Source organism: Nicotiana attenuata, unplaced genomic scaffold (genome assembly GCF_001879085.1).
Source record: "Nicotiana attenuata strain UT unplaced genomic scaffold, NIATTr2, whole genome shotgun sequence".
Classification (NCBI taxonomy): domain Eukaryota; kingdom Viridiplantae; phylum Streptophyta; class Magnoliopsida; order Solanales; family Solanaceae; genus Nicotiana; species Nicotiana attenuata.
Window position 1 is genome coordinate 36,620 of NW_017675242.1, and position 18,459 is coordinate 55,078.

Here is an 18,459-nt window from a genome sequence, read left to right on the forward strand (position 1 = left end):
CCCCCCCCCCACCCCCCCCCCAACCCAACCCAACTTTGATGTAAATAAATTTCCATGCTTTAGGACATTTTATACTATGCTTGAAGCATTGTGAATGCTGGCTGTGCCACAACATTACCTTAAATACAGATTGGTAAAAAGTTGCCTATACTTTTCCTTGTCTTATCAAATTTTGAAGAGCTAGAAACTTTGCTTTTGTATTTCATGATAAATACAAATGGATGTCCACGATTCTGACAGAAAGACACTCGGATAAGATGATAATTAGCTTAAAATTAACATGTGTCTCTCAACTTCTATTCCACATTGTTATCTCAATCTGTCCACATCCTAATAATTGAAGGCTTTTCCATAATCACATCTTCTTAACAACATGACAATAACAGTAACGTTGAATATTTTCTTAATTAACAAAGAATTTAGTAAATACTACTCCATTCTTTTCAATTGTTGTGACGTAATTTGATTTTACTCGAAACTGAAAAAAATAAAGATTTTTTAAATTTGTGACTTTAAAGATGTCATAATATTTCGGTCGCTATAAAAATCTCTCGTAAAGGGAAAATAGAAGAAATAGAAAATTTATAGTAGTTAAATTATTTTTAAATATAATTTTTGTTTTTGTTTTTGTAAAAAGACTAGTAATCGAAAGATTTTGGGGCGTTTGCATCTATACTCAGTTTTTGGGCCACCTTTTAACTTATACCCGCTTTGCGAAAAAATTGCAAGCGTACCCACTTTTTGCGTAACTTCAGACATACGGGCCTGAAGTAGCAAAAATTTATGTCTGAAGTTTGAACTTCAGAATTTTTTGCCTGAGGTTTGGCCTGACTTGCAAAGGCAATTACGCAAACTTCAGTTCATAAGCAAGGGCAAACTTCAGTTCAATTGTGTACTTCAGATATTTTTCTATGAACTTAAGTCATTTTGATATAAACTTCAAATATTTTGACATAAACTTCAGACATTTGGTTATGAACTTCAGATATTTGGCTAAGATTGTTAAACATATGTGGTATATACTTCAGATACTGAAGTATAAACTTCAGACATTTGAGTCTGAAGTTAGGCGTTGCTATTGGCGAACTTCATATGCCCAAGTCTGAAGTTTTATTAATAATTCCAGTCCGGCGAGTGTGCGGGCAGAAGAGAAAGGCAACACTACCAATGAAACCATATATTATCAAGAAACGCAAATTCGGAGAGCGAAGGTGACGGTTTTATTCTTGCATATTGCCATGAACTAAGAGATAAGGAACGCATAGGTCAGGAGGAAGAAGAGGGAGCGTCTGAAGTTGTTAAATTAAGGTATAGTTTAAATAATTTTAAAAATATAAGTATACGATAAATGGGGCAACCAAATATGGGCCTGCAATTTTTAGAAAGATTTTTGACCTTTTGCTAAATCTCCCTTATCCTGTTTGCCTGTCTTTTAACAGTATAAAAGTTTATGAAAGATTCAGGTTCAGAATCCGTAGTTACCAGAAACAGACCCGGACCAGCTAATCCCCCATCCCCCATTTTGATCATCCCCAACTACCCTTCAACTTTTAGACACAAAAATCAAGAATCTGACACAAACCCAAATTCATCAAACTTTCAGAAAAACTATTTACATCACTTAATTATGAATTCTATGTTTCTGACAAACCCCACTTCTTCTCTCTAAAAGATAAACAATTATCCATTTTTAGCTTTAAAATTATGGCAACTGAGCCACCAAATATGATATCTTCAGACCCCACAAGGGTCCCACTTCTCAGCCGGCGAGAAGACACCGGCGGCGGGGGCCGTCAGTCATCGTTGGCTGTACTTCTTGGTCGGCTCACCGGCGGAAGGGGTGGCGATGCGTCGATGCTAGTGAGGGAGACGGCGGCGCGTGAGCTGGACGAGCGACGTGCCGACTGGGGTTACTCAAAGCCAGTGGTGGCACTGGACATGATGTGGAACTTGGGTTTTGTTATTGTCTCGGTTGTGATTTTGTCCTGCACGTTTGATGAGTCGCCTAATGTTCCGATTAGGATTTGGGTTTGTGGGTATGCTTTGCAGTGCGTGGTGCATGTGGTGCTGGTTTGGTTGGAATACAGAAGGAGAAATTCTCAAGGAGAAAATGATAGTGAGGAGAATGGTGAAGAGGGAAATGGAGTTTTGGGTATTGGTAATCAATCAAGGTTAGCTCCATTTGTTCAGCTTATTCGGTATTTTTCATCTATGATCATGACATTTTTTGTTACTTATAGTTTTACTTTCTAATTACATTTACGCTCGTGAGGCGGTTTGGTTATGGGCTACATGAACTTTCAACTGCAGTAGTTCGTAGAGATGGAGTTTGGATCAAAGTTACTTAGGGTTCGGGATTCTAGTCATTTTAAGTTACTGGTCTAAATTAATAATTTTAATATATTCAATGAATGTATTAAGACAAATATAGGGTTTGGATTGGATAAAAGTTACTGGGTTCGGCCAAACCCGCAACCTACACACTAGCTCCGCACCTGTTCCTAGGCGTGACAGTATGATGATTGAAAGTGTTAAAAGGAAGTAAGTAAACCTAAAATCACATGTTAGGAGGTTGCCGTTAGAAGACCTATAATCTCTCAGAATCCATGCGGACTTAGCTAAGAACTGAACACAATGGAAACAAATGGGATATAGATGGAAATCGGAATAAAGGAAAATTGATATGCAACTTATAGAAACATGAATTGGCAAAGAAAGTGGTGGAGTTCCATCATCTTCATTGTTCTTAAATGATATTGTTGGGATCACGTAAATATCTTCCTTGCATTGAGCGCACATGCTTGACACCTTCGCTGTTAAATGTTCAACTATCTATATCCTGAACCTAATTATGTCGACAACACTATCTGATAAAGTTCACAAAATGATCATCACCTCCTTAAACAATTCTCACAGCATTTGATAGCTGCAAAAACTAGTGCTTGTCTGTGGATGCAACACAACTGATTGTATTTTAGAAACTGGAATTTGTGATCTTTATACTTTTAAGATAGAAACACTATTTCTTAACAGAATGATTGGGTATAATATTTTGATGCTCGTACATTTCACATTGATTCAAAGGCAAGTGACTTGCTTTGGACTTTGTATGAGGGGGCCTTTGGGTTAGATTGTTAGGTTACAAAGATTTTTTATATGATTCATGTATCATTGAAAGAGCCCTGAGGATAATATCATAGAGGAAAATATGGAGCTGAAGAAGAGATCCCAAACTTATGAGAAAGTGTTATAAATTTCTTTTACAAGGTTATGGGGATGAATAATGGAAGGAGAATAATGTATCTTTGCTCTGTTATGCTGAGAGTTTGTGATAGCGTCATGTCAGTGATTCTTACTTTTGATTACCTTGATGGTTTTTGACCCATCTTTTACAGCATGATTGACCTGCTATCTCTAGTAGATTATCATGAGTTACATTTGATATTTGTTACACTGCAAGCTGAAACTACGGCTTAAAGAAGCATGGCAATTACATGCCATTCAACTTGGCTATGTTATCAGCACCTTTTGATCTTCTACTTAGACATATAGAAGCATGTATTCTTGTCATTTGAAATGATGAAGAAAAAATCATCATTTGACCGACTATTTTAAGTGTCTTTTAAGCATGGAAAAAGAGAGATATACTCCTTTTCTTGGTTAATGCTGCTATAGAAGTGGCAAATATAATTTATTGACTCCTTGCCATGTTGGACATTGCAGTGTTGTTAAACGATGTGAAACTGTGAATACAATGGCGTCACTTCTTTGGTGGATAGTTGGCTTTTATTGGATAGTCTCTGGTGGTGAATTTCTTTTACAGAACGCTCCACGTCTATACTGGTATGTTAAGATCTACTATCACTTCAAGCCTTTATTTCTAGGGAGAAATCCTAAAACAAGAAAGACTTTTTAAAGTTAAAACTTGTGTGAAATTAGTCTTATATTATAAAAAATTTATGTTTAGTTGATGGTCGTCTATGGGACTTGTATTTTGTTACCTCTTCAAATTGTGATTTTAAAAATTCCAATCCCTGTCTGGATTCTCTCCTTTATTTTATCGGAGTTCTGTCATTCTGGACAACTTAAGATGTAAAGTAGGTCATAGCAATGAGATCGGGCATAACCTTTTACATGTAGGCTCTAATTGAGTTTTTCTTAATTTTAGTTCCTTTAGACGTTCTAGTCATACTTGCACAGCTCAAATAGACGGGGGTTTCAAATCTTAGGCATATATTTGACTGAACACGACCTTGATATTTTCACATTTTGGGTAATGGTAGTTGCGGAAAAGTTGTTATTAATTAGTTCATGCACTATGTCAATTGCCGTTTTTCATCATTGCTGTGAATAACAATATAGAAGAACCATAGATTGTTAAAGGAAAGTGGAATTCACTTTTTTCCAAGTTTGCCTAGAGTTTCTAGTTGTTCCCTATAAGATCTAACTCCTAATTATATCCGGTTCAGCTGCCAGAGCCCATTTATGGGATCAAACTCGGTTTGTTGTTGTTGTTGTATCTTGTTCAGCTGACTGATTCATTATTCGGTCATGGACCAGCTGAATTATATGCTTAGATCTACCATTGCATTACAGCATATATGCTGTCCTCTCAAAAGAACCCGTGGATGATTAGTATCTTTGCTCTCTCTCTCTAAGATATGTCTGCTTGATGAATTGTTGTGTCACGACCCGGATTTCCCACCCTCGGGAGTCGTGATGGCGCCTACTGATGAGAGCTAGGCAAGCCAAATTTAATTACTTGTCCATTAATAATCTAATCCATTTTAACAATTTACGACAATAATACAAAAGCAACGAAATTCAATAATAAGCGGAAGTCTTAACATATTATAAAACTGAATAGAAATGCGGAAAGTTCAACAAAATCCTCTACCCAAGACTGGTGTCACTGTACTCACGAACTACTAAGAATACTACATACAAACGTCTGAAAGAGAACATAAGCTGTTTGTCTCGAATATAATGAGATAATAGATAAAAATAAAGGATAGAGGAGACGCCGGGCCTGCGGACGCTTGCAAGGCTACCTCGGGTCTCGCTGAAATGAAGCCTGATCCCACACTACTGCTGCTGCTACTCGAAACCTGGATCTGTGCAAAATAGCACAGAGTGTAGTATCAGCATAACCGACCCCATGTACTGGTAAGTGTCTGGCCTAACCCCGGCGAGGTAGTGACGAGGCTAGTACCAGACTCCAGATAAATCTGTGCAGATATACATATACAATGCAACGAAGAGGCAATAGAAATAAACAATTAAAACTGGGGGAGCGAACATGCTTCAGGGGTAACAGATATAAATAGAGTATCAGGAATAATAGAATAGGAATCCACAGTCTAGCCTCTAACGCGAAAGCAAGAAATAAAGACAATTTTCATGTTCAGCTCATCTTGTTGCGGGCGTACAACCCGATCCCGTTTCTCGTAACTCGTGGTAGGCGTAACACCCGCTCCCATTTCATAATATCTTGTAGTAGGCGTACCGCCCGCTCCATTTCATAATATCTTGTTGCGGCGTGCGACCCGATCCGTGTATAACACTGTTGCGGCGTGCAACCCGATCCATATATAATATTATTGCGGCGTGCAACCCGATCCATATATAATATTGCTGCGTGCAACCCGATCCATATGTAATATTGTTACGGCGTGCAACCCGATCAATATATAATATTGTTGCGGCGTGCAACCCGATCCATATATAATATTGTTGCGGCGTGCAACCCGATCCATATATAATATTTACAATTATAACGAGAGTCCTGACAAGGGATTCGATAGCATGAGTAATTACGTCCCGGCAAGGGAGAAACATCTATAACCACACTTGTCCCAACATCTAACTACCGCAGCTATAACCGATCCTGTTACAACATCTAACTGCCACAACTATAATCAATCCTTTTACAACATCTAACTACCACAACTATGATCAAACTTGTTACTACACCTAACCACCTCAGCTATAACCAAACCTATTACAACACCTAACTACCTCAGCTATAACTTTAGTCTTACTCAACACAAGGAACCATTAAACTAAGCATCCGTAATATCAATTAAGAACACAGTACAAGGGAACCACAACTCGACAATAGCCCGCCAAGGAACAACGTAATGATCTTTTCTTTTCTCACTTTTACTTCACAATTCACTTCACAACTCGAGCCAATGCTCTAGAGGTTCAATTATCACTTATACTTTCGCAATGCGTTCTACGACTGGAGCCAACGCTCCTCAATAATCATAAGTCACGATTCTTTCCACAACTTTACACAACAAATAGAAATACTCACCAAGGCATGAATAATACGACGAAGTCATGAAATTCACAATATAAGACTCACGGTCATGCTTGACACCAACGTATAGATACTTGTCACCATGCCTATACGTCGTACTCCACAAGAAACACATAACAAATATGACTCAACCCCTAATCCCTCAAGCTAGGTTAAACCTAACACTTACCTCGATGCCTTGAACTCAAGTCAAGCCTCAACTATGGCTTTACCCCGTGACTCCACCTCCAATCCGCTCGAATCTAGCCACAAATTACTCAATTACTTTAATAAACACTAAATGAATCAATTTGAATGCATAAAAATGAATTTCCCAAAGTTTTTTCCAAAAATTCCAAAATCGCCCCCGGGCCCACGTGGTCAAAACCCGAGGTTCGAACCAAAACCCGGTTACCCATTCCCCACGAACCCAAATATATGATTTGTTTTGAAATCGGACCTCAAATCGAAGAAAAACCTAGGTTCTACCCAAAACCCCCAATTTCACCCATGGTAATCATTGATTTTAAGTTGAAAACATGTTAAATGATGTTAATGATGGAAAGAATTGAGTAAAAATCGACTTACAAATGATTTGGAATGAAACTTGTTCTTGAAAGATCGCTTAAGGAGTTTGGGTTTTGAAAGAATGATGAAAAATGGTGAAAATTCGACTAAGTATAAAATTTGCTGGGCCTCTGATATGGGATTTGCGAAATTGCGAACCCCGACCAACTTTGGAAAATGCGAATTTTAGTTCGCATTTGCGAACTCAGACCCCACCGAAGGACTTCGCATTTGCGACAGATTTATCGCATTTGCGAAAGTCCAACTTTCGCAATTGCGAAGAGAAGCATCGCATTTGCGACCAAGGCAGGCCCGATCCAGCCTTCGCATTTGCGAGTTCGCATTTGCGAACCAGGCTTTGCAAATGCGAAGCCTGCAGGCCTGTTCATACCAGATTTTCCAAAATCAAAAAAATGCAATCCGACACCTATCCAAAACTCACCCGAGCCCTCGGGGCTCCAAACCAAATATGCACACAACCTCGAAAACATCCTACGGACTTATCCGTGCGATCAAATCGCCAAAACAACATCATATACATCGAATCAAGCCTCAAAACTCATGATTTCTTCCAAGTTTTTCATAAAACATCAAATTTCCATTTTAAGTCCGAAACACGTCAAACGACGTCCGTTTTCAACCAAACTTTACAGAAAGTGCTTAAATCATATATAAGACTTGTACCGGGCGCCGGAACCAAAATACGGGCCCGATACCATAGTCTTCTAATCAAATTTCATTTTCAATTTCCTTAATTATTTTCAGAAAATAATTTCATACAAAAATTCATTTCTCGGGCTTGGGACCTCGAAATTCGATTCCGGGCATACGCCCAAGTCCCATATTTTCCTACGGACCCTCCGGGACCGTCAAATCACGGGTCCGGGTCCGTTTACCCAAAATGCTGACCGAAGTCAAATCTATTCAATTTAATATCAAAATTTAGCATTTTTCTCACAGAATTCATATTTAAGCTTTCCGGCTACGCGTTCGGACTGCGCACGCAAATCGAGGCAACCCTAAATGAGGTTTTCAAGGCCGCGGAAGCACAGAATGAGTAAGGAAACAAGTGATGACCCCTTTGGGTCGTCACATTCTCCACCTCTAAAACAACCGTTCGTCCTCGAACGGACAAAAGAAAGAAGTAGCTGAGTCGGGGAAAAGATGAGGATAACGACTCCGCATATCAGACTCGGACTCCTCGGTCGATGCCTCAGGAGGCTGACCTCTCCACTGAACACGAACAGAAGGGAAACTCTTGGATCTCAACTGACGAACCTGCCGGTCCAAAATAGCTACCGGCTCCTCCTAATAAGACAAGTCCTTGTCCAACTGGACAGTGCTGAAATCTAACACGTGGGCTGGATCGCCGTGATACCTCCGAAGCATGGACACATGAAAAACTGGATGCACGGCTGATAAGCTAGGCGGCAGTGCAAGTCTATAAGCCACCTCTCCCACTCGATCAAGAATCTCAAACGGACCAATGAACCTAGGGCTAAGCTTGCCCTTCTTCCCAAATCTCATCACGCCCTTCATAGGCGACACTCGGAGCAATACCCGCTCACCAACCATAAATGCCACATCTCGAAACTTGCGGTCTGCATAGCTCTTTTGCCTAGACTGAGCTGAACGAAGCCTATCCTGAATGATCTTGACCTTGTCCAAGGCCTCCTGAACCAAATCTGTACCCAACAACCGAGCCTCTCCCGGCTCAAGCCATCCAACCGGAGACCGACACCGCCTACCATATAAAGCCTCATAAGGAGCCATCTGGATGCTCGACTGGTAGCTGTTGTTGTAGGCAAACTCCGCTAAAGGCAAGAACTGATCCCACGAACCTCCAAAGTCAATAACACAAGCTCGAAGCATATCCTCTAGAATCTGAATAGTCCGCTCGGACTGACCGTCCGTCTGGGGATGAAATGCTGTGCTCAAATCAACCTGTGTGCCCAACTCTCGTTGAACTGCTCTCCAGAAGCGTGAGGTAAACTGCGTACCCCGGTCCGAAATGATAGATGCCGGCACACCATGAAGGCGAACAATCTCCCGGATATAAATCTCAGCTAATCTCTCGGATGAATAGGAGACCGCCACAGGAATGAAATGCGCTGACTTGGTCAGCCTATCAACAATGACCCAAATTGCATCGAACTTCTTTCGAGTCAGCGGAAGTCCAGTAACGAAGTCCATAGTGATCCGCTCCCACTTCCACTCGGGAAGCTCAATCCTCTGAAATAAACCACCAGGCCTTTGATGCTCATACTTAACCTGCTGACAATTCAAACGCCGAGCCACATATGCAACAATATCCTTCTTCATTCTAGCAGACCGGCAGACGGCAGCCACAGAGGCAGCCGAAATCTTTGACAAATTCGAGGGGCTCCAGCAGGAGCGCACCGAGGATTTAGCCCACCGGGCACAAGAGGCAGAAAAGGTGACTGCCATGCAACAAACTATTGACAAATTGACAGACCAACTCAATGTTGTCAACTCTGCTTTACAGGGCCTACTCCGAGGAGGTGGAAACCAAATCGGAGGTGCTGTGAACTCCGCTTCCACGACAAAGAAGCTGAAAATTCCTGAGCCAAAGCCATACAGTGGAGCTAGGAATGCCAAGGAAGTGGAAAACTTCATCTTTGACGTCGAACAGTATTTCGATGCTGTTGGGGATCTGGAGGAAGCTAAGAAGGTAGCAACTGCTGCCATGTATCTTCAGGGTGATGCTAAACTCTGGTGGCGTGTGAAGTACGAAGCCATCAAGGCCGGTGAAGATACTCTCGACACATGGGCCGAACTGAAGGCAGTTATACGCCTGCAGTTCTTCCCCGAGAATGTTGAATATAATGCAAGGAGAAAACTACGGGAGCTCCGCCAGACAAAATCAGTGCGGGACTACGTGCGAGAATTCTTCGCACTCATGCTCAGCATACGCGACATGGGGGATAAGGACAAACTATTCACCTTCATGGAAGGGTTGAAACCTTATGCCCGCGTGGAGCTACAGAGACAAAGGGTAGATTCCCTTCCCAAGGCAATCCAAGCAGCTGAATGCCTTGGGGACTATCAAATGGAAGCTCGAAGGGACAGGCCTCAGCCGCCTGCCCGAGCAGGGTTTAAAGGGGGCTAGCCCAGCAGTGGTGGTCCTAGCAAAAATGGGGGAGATCAGAACTCAAACAAATCTAGAGCTCCTTCCTCCGGCAGCAACAGTGCTGCGTCAAACAACAATGATTCGGCGGTCCATATTGGAACAATGAGTGCCACATGCACAGATGAATGCCCATCAGGCTATTGATGATGGGACTGATGACGACTCAGACGATGCGGACCAGACTGAACCAGTAGGTGCCTTCAATGCAATTGTGGGTTCCATTTCTGAGGCACTAGCGGAGACCAGTGCTGGTATTCGTAAGAAGAAGGACTCATGTCCCGTCACCAGGAAAGGGAAAAAGAAGGCGAATGAAGAGACTCCTCTTAAACAAGAGAGGACCTTAATGTTCGTCGAGATGAAGGTGAATGGCAAGCCCATTCGGGCTATGATAGACACGGGTGCTACCCGCAACTACTTAGCCTCGACTCAGGTGGAGCGCCTTGGACTAGTTGTAGGGAAAGGTAAAGGTAGCGTCAAGGCTATCAACTCACCTCCCCAGCCAGTGGGTGGAATAGCTAAAGAAGTACCGGTGAAGCTTGGGCCTTACGAAGGAAAATTCAACCTGCGAGTGGTGATCATAGATGACTTCGAGTTGATTGTTGGGCTGGAATTCCTAAGGCAAACCAACACCATGCCTGTACCATTTGCAGACATGCAACTGATGATGGGTACCAATAGGGCCAAGCCCTGCATTATCCCGTGCCTGCCCATGAAGATGGCCGTTGAGAACATCTCGGCCTTGCAGTTGAAGAAGGGGGTCAAAAGGAATGAACCTACGTTCCTGGAAACCCTCTGCATTGAAGATATAGAACGCTCCTCGGGTCCCATTCCTGAACCCGTGAAGGAGTTACTACTGGAGTTTGAAGATGTCATGCCACAAGACATGCCAAAGCGGCTCCCGCCTAGGCGCACTGTGGACCATGAAATTGAGTTGGTGCCGGGCGCGAAGCCACCTGCCCGGGTGCCTTACAGAATGTCACAACCCGAACCACCGAGCTTCGGAGACAATTAACGGAAATGCTAGATACAGGGATCATTGTACCCTCCAAGTCCCCATATGGGTCCCCTGTTCTATTCCAAAAGAAACATGATGGCAGCCTGCGACTCTGTGTGGATTATCGAGCTCTAAACAAAATCACCGTGAAGAACAAGTACCCTATTCCCCTAATGGCGGACTTGTTTGATAGACTGGGTGGTGCTACGGTGTTCACCAAGATAGATCTGAAGACAGGTTATTGGCAAGTTCGGATTGCAGAGGGTGATGAACACAAGACGACTTGTGTGACAAGATATGGGTCGTACGACTTCCTGGTCATGCCATTCGGCTTGACCAACGCCCCTGCTACGTTTTGCACTCTCATGAACCAAGTCTTCCGAGAGTACATCGACGAATTTGTGGTGGTCTACTTAGATGACATTGTGGTATATAGCCAGACATTGGAAGAACACCTAGTACACCTGCGGAAGGTCCTAGCTCGGTTGCGAGAACATGAACTATATGCAAAGTTATCCAAGTGCTCCTTTGCTCAGAAGCAAATTGATTTCCTCGAACATGTCATTGAGGAAGGACGCATCAAGATGGACTAACAGAAAATCCAGGCCATCACAGATTGGCCGACACCTAAGGATGTCCACGCCTTGAGGGCGTTCCTTGGCCTATGCAACTTCTACAGGCGGTTTGTGAAGAACTACTCGCTTATCGCAGTGCCATTGACAGAACTCCTCAAAAAGGTCACACCTTGGGATTGGGGACCAAGGAGAGCAGAGGCCTTCAACGCATTAAAAGCGGCTATGTCTAGTAGTCCCGTCTTGGCCCTTCCTGCTTTGACCAAGCCGTTCGAGGTACAAACANAAAGCGATACTTATTTGCAGGGGTCCATGACCCTCGCCTATTGCAAAAATACATTGGACCATTGTCCATTGAGAAGCGTATTGGGAAGGTTGCATACCGGGTGGATACCCCAGCTTGGTGGAAAATTCATCCCGTCTTCCATGTCAGTCTCCTGAAACCTTTTCGGGAAGACACGGAGGATCCTTCAAGGAGCCAGCTCACAATACCCAGTATTCGAGGTCCCAATTCAACCGGGAAAAGGCGTGTTGAAGCTATCCTTGATGACAGAGTGATTCATGCCTCAAGGAAAGATCACCAAGAATTTTTGGTGAAATGGCAGGACTGTGATGCAGAAGAGAATACTTGGGAGAGGGGAACAAACCTCAAAGCCTACAAGAGCCTCATTGAAGATTATTTTGCAAGGAAGGCGCCGAGGACGTCGCCAACTCAGGTGGGGGAGAATGTCATGGGCGGCTTTCCAGCCATGCCCCATGACCCCTTGGGCGCGCCCCGTGGCGTCCTAGCGAACCTCCCAATGCCTAGCGCCACGGACGGCCCCGTGGTCTTGGCCGCGCCAAGTGACAAGCGCGCAGGTGCCTCTGTCGCCCCACCGATATCCCTCGCGAGCGCCATGCCGCAGGCAGAAGCCAACAGCGCCGCGCGCGCAGACCGTGATGCCAAAGACACTGCTGCTGACAACGGACCTGCTGCTGCCTTATAGAAAACTAAGTCATTTTCATTGAAATATAGAGTAGTTTATTTCATGCACTTCCATTATGTTTCTCTAGCTTAATTAGGTCTACTCCTGTAACTTTGGTTTATTTTTTTTAAGTATTATTAGGGGGGATCAAGCAATCAAAACTTTCTAGCAAGCAAGCAATTCTCTGTACTGGTGTCTCTCCCCCTCGACACCGCGTTGCTTTACTGTAATAGCTTTCATTAATGCAATCAAGCTTTCTTTCATTCTGAATTCTCATTTCTGTTCTCTCAATTGCTCTTGACATTGGTTTTCCCGTACGGCACTGACAATCTCGTCTAGCGTACGGAGGGGACCTCAGTTGGCGGACAGCAACTGAACTGCCATCAGTTGCCTAGCCGTACGTTGCCCTTCCAAGGAATCTCAGGAAGGCGCCGCGTATCAGTAATGCCGCCGCAAATCCTGATACATCTTTGCGGCGCCCGGATGAATAGAGTACCTAGAACTATGGGCCTCCTCTAAAATCAACTCTCGAAGCCCATCCACATTGGGCACACAAACTCGCCCCTGCAATCTCAAAACTCCATCCGCATCTAAGGTAACCTGCTGGGCACCTCCTCGCTGCACCGTCTCTCTAAGGACACACAAATGGGGATCATCATACTGCCGACCACGGATACGCTCCAATAATGAAGAGCGAGCGACTGTGCAAGCTAACACACGACTGGGCTTAGAAACATCCAGCCTCACGAACTGATTGGCTAAGGCCTGAACATCCAAAGCAAGCGGCCTCTTACCTACCGGAATATAAGCAAGACTGCCCATACTGGCTGACTTCCTACTCAATGCATCGGCCACCACATTGGCCTTCCCCGGATGATATAGAATGGTGACATCATAATCCTTCAACAACTCCAACCACCTCCTCTGCCTCAAATTCAACTCCTTTTGCTTGAACAAGTACTGAAGACTCTTGTGATCAGTGAACACCTCACCCGCCACGCCATACAAATAGTGCCTCCAAATCTTCAATGCGTGAACTATTGCTGCCAACTTCAAATCATGAATTGGATAGTTCTTCTCATGAATCTTCAACTGCCTCGAGGCGTAGGCAATGACCTTGCCATCCTGCATCAACACTGCTCCAAGCCCAATACGGGAAGCATCACAACAAACTGTATAGGGCCCTGAACCTGTGGGAAAAACCAACACCGGTGCCGTGATCAGAGCTGTCTTGAGCTTCTGAAAGCTCGCCTCACACTCATCCGACCATCTGAATTGGTCACCCTTCTGGGTCAATCTGGTCATCGGGGCTGCAATAGATGAGAACCCCTCCACGAACCGTCGATAGTAGCCTGCCAACCCCAAGAAACTCCGAATCTCTGTAGCTGATGCTGGTCTAGGCCAGCTCTTGACTGCCTCTATCTTCTTTGGGTCCACCTGAATACCCTCTGCTCATACAACATGACCCAGAAATGCAACTGATCCCAACCAGAATTCACACTTCGAGAACTTAGCATATAACTGACTATCCTTCAGAGTCTAAAGAACCACTCTAAGGTGCTGCTCATGCTCCTCCCGGCTGCGGGAGTATATCAATATATCATCAATGAACACTATCACGAATGAATCCAAATAAGGCCTAAACACTCGGTTCATCAAGTCCATGAAAGCTGCTGGGGCATTTGTCAAGAATGACATAACCAAGAACTCGTAATGCCCATACCGAGTGCGGAAAGCTGTCTTAGGGACATCGGATGCCCTAATCCTCAACTGATGGTAGCCAGATCGCAAGTCAATCTTTGAAAATACCTTGGCACCCTGAAACTGATCAAACCAATCATCATTCCTCAACAATGGACACTTATTCTTGTTTGTAACCTTGTTAAATTGCCGGTAATCAATACACATTCTCATTGACCCATTCTCCTTTTTAACAAACAACACCGGTGCACCCCAAGGCGAAACACTGGGCCTAATGAAGCCCTTCTCGAACAAATCTTGCAACTGTTCCTTTAACTCTTTCAACTCAGGCGGGGCCATACGATACGGCGGAATAGAAATGGGCTGAGTGCCCGGAGCCAAATCAATGCAGAAATCAATATCCCTGTCGGGTGGCATACCCGGCAGGTCTGAAGGGAACACATCAGGAAACTCACGAACAATGGGCACAGAATCAATAGAAGGGACCTCAGCACTAGAATCACGAACATATGCCAAATAGGCCAAACACTCCTTCTCGACCATACGTCGAGCCTTCACATAAGAGATAACACTATGGGTAGAATGACCAGGAGTCCCTCTCCACTCTAAACGAGGCATACCCGGTAAAGCTAAGGTTACAATCTTGGTATGACAGTCCCAGATAGCGTGGTAAGGTGATAACCAGTCCATCCTCAATATAATATCGTAGTCGACCATGTCTAAAAGCAACAAATCAACACGAGTCTCCAGACCCCCAATCACCATAACACAGGAACGATGGACTCGATCAACCACAATAGAGTCACCCACCGGGGTAACACATAAACAGGAATACCCGATGCATCACTAGGCATGACCAAATACGGGGCAAAATAAGATGACACATACGAATACGTAGACCCCGGATCAAACAACACTGAAGCATCTCTATCACAACCAGAACGGTACCTGCACCTCCACCTCTAGCATCACCACCTCCACCTCCAATACCTTTACCTCCACAAAGCCTCCAAAGACGAAGCTGATCTATCACTAGTCTGTGCTGCTGCTCAGCTGAAGAAGCGGTACATGACCTCGCCATTCGCGAAAGGACAAGAGTGGAGATTTCAATTTAACATTGAGAGAACAAAATCGCACGACAGGGAAGAATAGAAGTGAAACTTTTCCTAACTCTGTAGCCTCTGGGGGATAAATACAGACGTCTCCGTACCGATCCCTCAGACTCTACTAAGCTTGTCCGTGAGTTGTGAGACCTATGCAACCTAGAGCTCTGATAACAACTTGTCACGACCCGGATTTCCCACCCTCGGGAGTCGTGATGGCGCCTACTAATGAGAGCTAGGCAAGCCAAATTTAATTACTTGTCCATTAATAATCTAATCCATTTTAACAATTTACGACAATAATACAAAAGCAACGAAATTCAATAATAAGCGGAAGTCTTAACATATTATAAAACTGAATAGAAATGCGGAAAGTGCAACAAAATCCTCTACCCAAGACTGGTGTCACTGTACTCACGAACTGCTAAGAATACTACATACAAACGTCTGAAAGAGAACATAAGCTGTTTGTCTCGAATATAATGAGATAATAGATAAAAATAAAGGATAGAGGAGACGCCGGGCCTGCGGACGCCTGCAAGGCTACCTCGGGTCTCGCTGAATTGAAGCCTGATCCCACACTACTGTTGCTGCTGTTCGAAACTCGGATCTGTGCAAAATAGCACAGAGTGTAGTATCAGCACAACCGACCCCATGTGCTGGTAAGTGTCTGGCATAACCCCGGCGAGGTAGTGACGAGGCTAGTACCAGACTCCAGATAAATCTGTACAGATATACATATACAATACAACGAAGAGGCAACAGAAATAAACAATTAAAACTGGGGGAGGGAACATGCTTCAGGGGTAACAGATATAAATAGAGTATCAGGAATAATAGAAGAGGAATCCACAGTCTAGCCTCTAACGCGGAAGCAAGAAATAAAGACAATTTTCATGTTCAGCTCATCTTGTTGCAGGCGTGCAACCCGATCCCGTTTCTCGTAACTCGTGGTAGGCGTACCACCCGCTCCCATTTCATAATATCTTGTGGTAGGTGTACCACCCGCTCCATTTCATAATATCTTGTTGCGGCGTGCGACCCGATCCGTGTATAACACTGTTGCGGCGTGCAACCCGATCCATATGTAATATTGTTGCGGCGTGCAACCCGATCCATATATAATATTGTTGCGGCGTGCAACCCGATCCATATATAATATTTACAATTATAACGAGAGTCCCGACAAGAGATTCGATAGCATGAGTAATTACGTCCCGGCAAGGGAGAAATATCTATAACCACACTTGTCCCAACGTCTAACTACCGCAGCTATAACCGATCCTCTTACAACATCTAACTGCCACAACTATAATCAATCCTTTTACAACATCTAACTACCACAACTATGATCAATCCTGTTACAACATCTAACTACCACAACTATAATCAAACTTGTTACTACACCTAACCACCTCAGCTATAACCAAACGTATTACAACACCTAACTACCTCAGCTATAACGTTAGTCCTTACTCAACACAAGGAACCATTAAACTAAGCATCCGTAATATCAATTAAGAACACAATACAAGGGAACCACAACTCGACAATAGCCCGCCAAGGGACAGCGTAATGATCTTTTCTTTTCTCACTTTTACTTCACAATTCACTTCACAACTCGAGCTAATGCTCTAGAGGTTCAATTATCACTTATACTTTCGCAATGCGTTCTACGACTGGAGCCAACGCTCCTCAATAATCATAAGTCACGATTCTTTCCACAACTTTACACAACAAATAGAAATACTCACCAAGGCATGAATAATACGACGAAGTCATGAAATTCACAATATAATACTCGCGGTCATGCTTGACACCAACGTATAGATACTTGTCACCATGCCTATACGTCGTACTCCACAAGAAACACATAACAAATATGACTCAACCCCTAATCCCTCAAGCTAGGTTAAACCGAACACTTACCTCGATGCCTTGAACTCAAGTCAAGCCTCAACTATGGCTTTACCCCGTGACTCCACCTCCAATCCGCTCGAATCTAGCCACAAATTACTCAATTACTTTAATAAACACTAAATGAATCAATTTGAATGCATAAAAATGAATTTCCCAAAGTTTTTTCCAAAAATTCCAAAATTTGCCCCCGGGCCCACGTGGTCAAAACCCGAGGTTCGAACCAAAACCCGGTAACCCATTCCCCACGAACCCAAATATATGATTTGTTTTTAAATCGGACCTCAAATCGAGGTCCAAATCCCCAATTTTTAGAAAAACCTAGGTTCTACCCAAAACCCCCAATTTCACCCATGAAAATCATTGATTTTAAGTTGAAAACATGTTAAATGATGTTAATGATTGAAAGAATTGAGTAAAAATCGACTTACAAATGATTTGGAATGAAACTTGTTCTTGGAAAATCGCTTAAGGAGTTTGGGATTTGAAAGAATGATGAAAAATGGTGAAAATTCGACTAAGTATAAATTTTGCTGGGCCTCTGATATGGGATTTGCGAACTATTGCGAACCCCGACCAACTTTGGAAAATGCGAATTTTAGTTCGCATTTGCGAACTCAGACCCCACCGAAGGACTTCGCATTTGCGACAGATTTATGGCATTTGCGAAAGTCCAACTTTCGCAATTGCGAAGAGAAGCATCGCATTTGCGACCAAGGCAGGCCTGGGCTGGTTTCGCATTTGCGATCCAGCCTTCGCATTTGCGAACCAGGCTTCGCAAATGCGAAGCCTGCAGGCCTGTTCATACCAGATTTTCCAAAATCAAAAAAATGCAATCCGACACCTATCCAAAACTCACCCGAGCCCTCGGGGCTCCAAACCAAATATGCACACAACCTCGAAAACATCCTACGGACTTATCCGTGCGATCAAATCGCCAAAACAACATCATATACATCGAATCAAGCCTCAAAACTCATGATTTCTTCCAAGTTTTTCATAAAACATCAAATTTCCATTTTAAGTCCGAAACACGTCAAACGACGTCCGTTTTCAACCAAACTTTACAGAAAGTGCTTAAATCATATATAAGACTTGTACCGGGCGCCGGAACCAAAATACGGGCCCGATACCATAGTCTTCTATCAAATTTACATTTCAATTTCCTTAATTATTTCCAGAAAA

At 43.5% G+C, this 18,459-nt stretch overlaps 1 protein-coding gene across 1 annotated transcript in view; it reads left to right on the plus strand.

Moving 5' to 3' along the window:
* Window positions 1–1,436: 1,436 nt before the first annotated feature.
* The window catches only part of LOC109219847 (E3 ubiquitin protein ligase RIE1-like), a 24,681-nt gene continuing 7,658 nt past the window's right edge, over window positions 1,437–18,459 (plus strand). Inside the window, exons 1-2 of the mRNA XM_019384314.1 lie at window positions 1,437–2,171; window positions 3,724–3,843. Of these exons, the coding sequence (XP_019239859.1) occupies window positions 1,705–2,171; window positions 3,724–3,843 (587 nt within the window). The 5' untranslated portion in view covers window positions 1,437–1,704. The remainder of the gene's footprint in view (window positions 2,172–3,723; window positions 3,844–18,459) is intronic.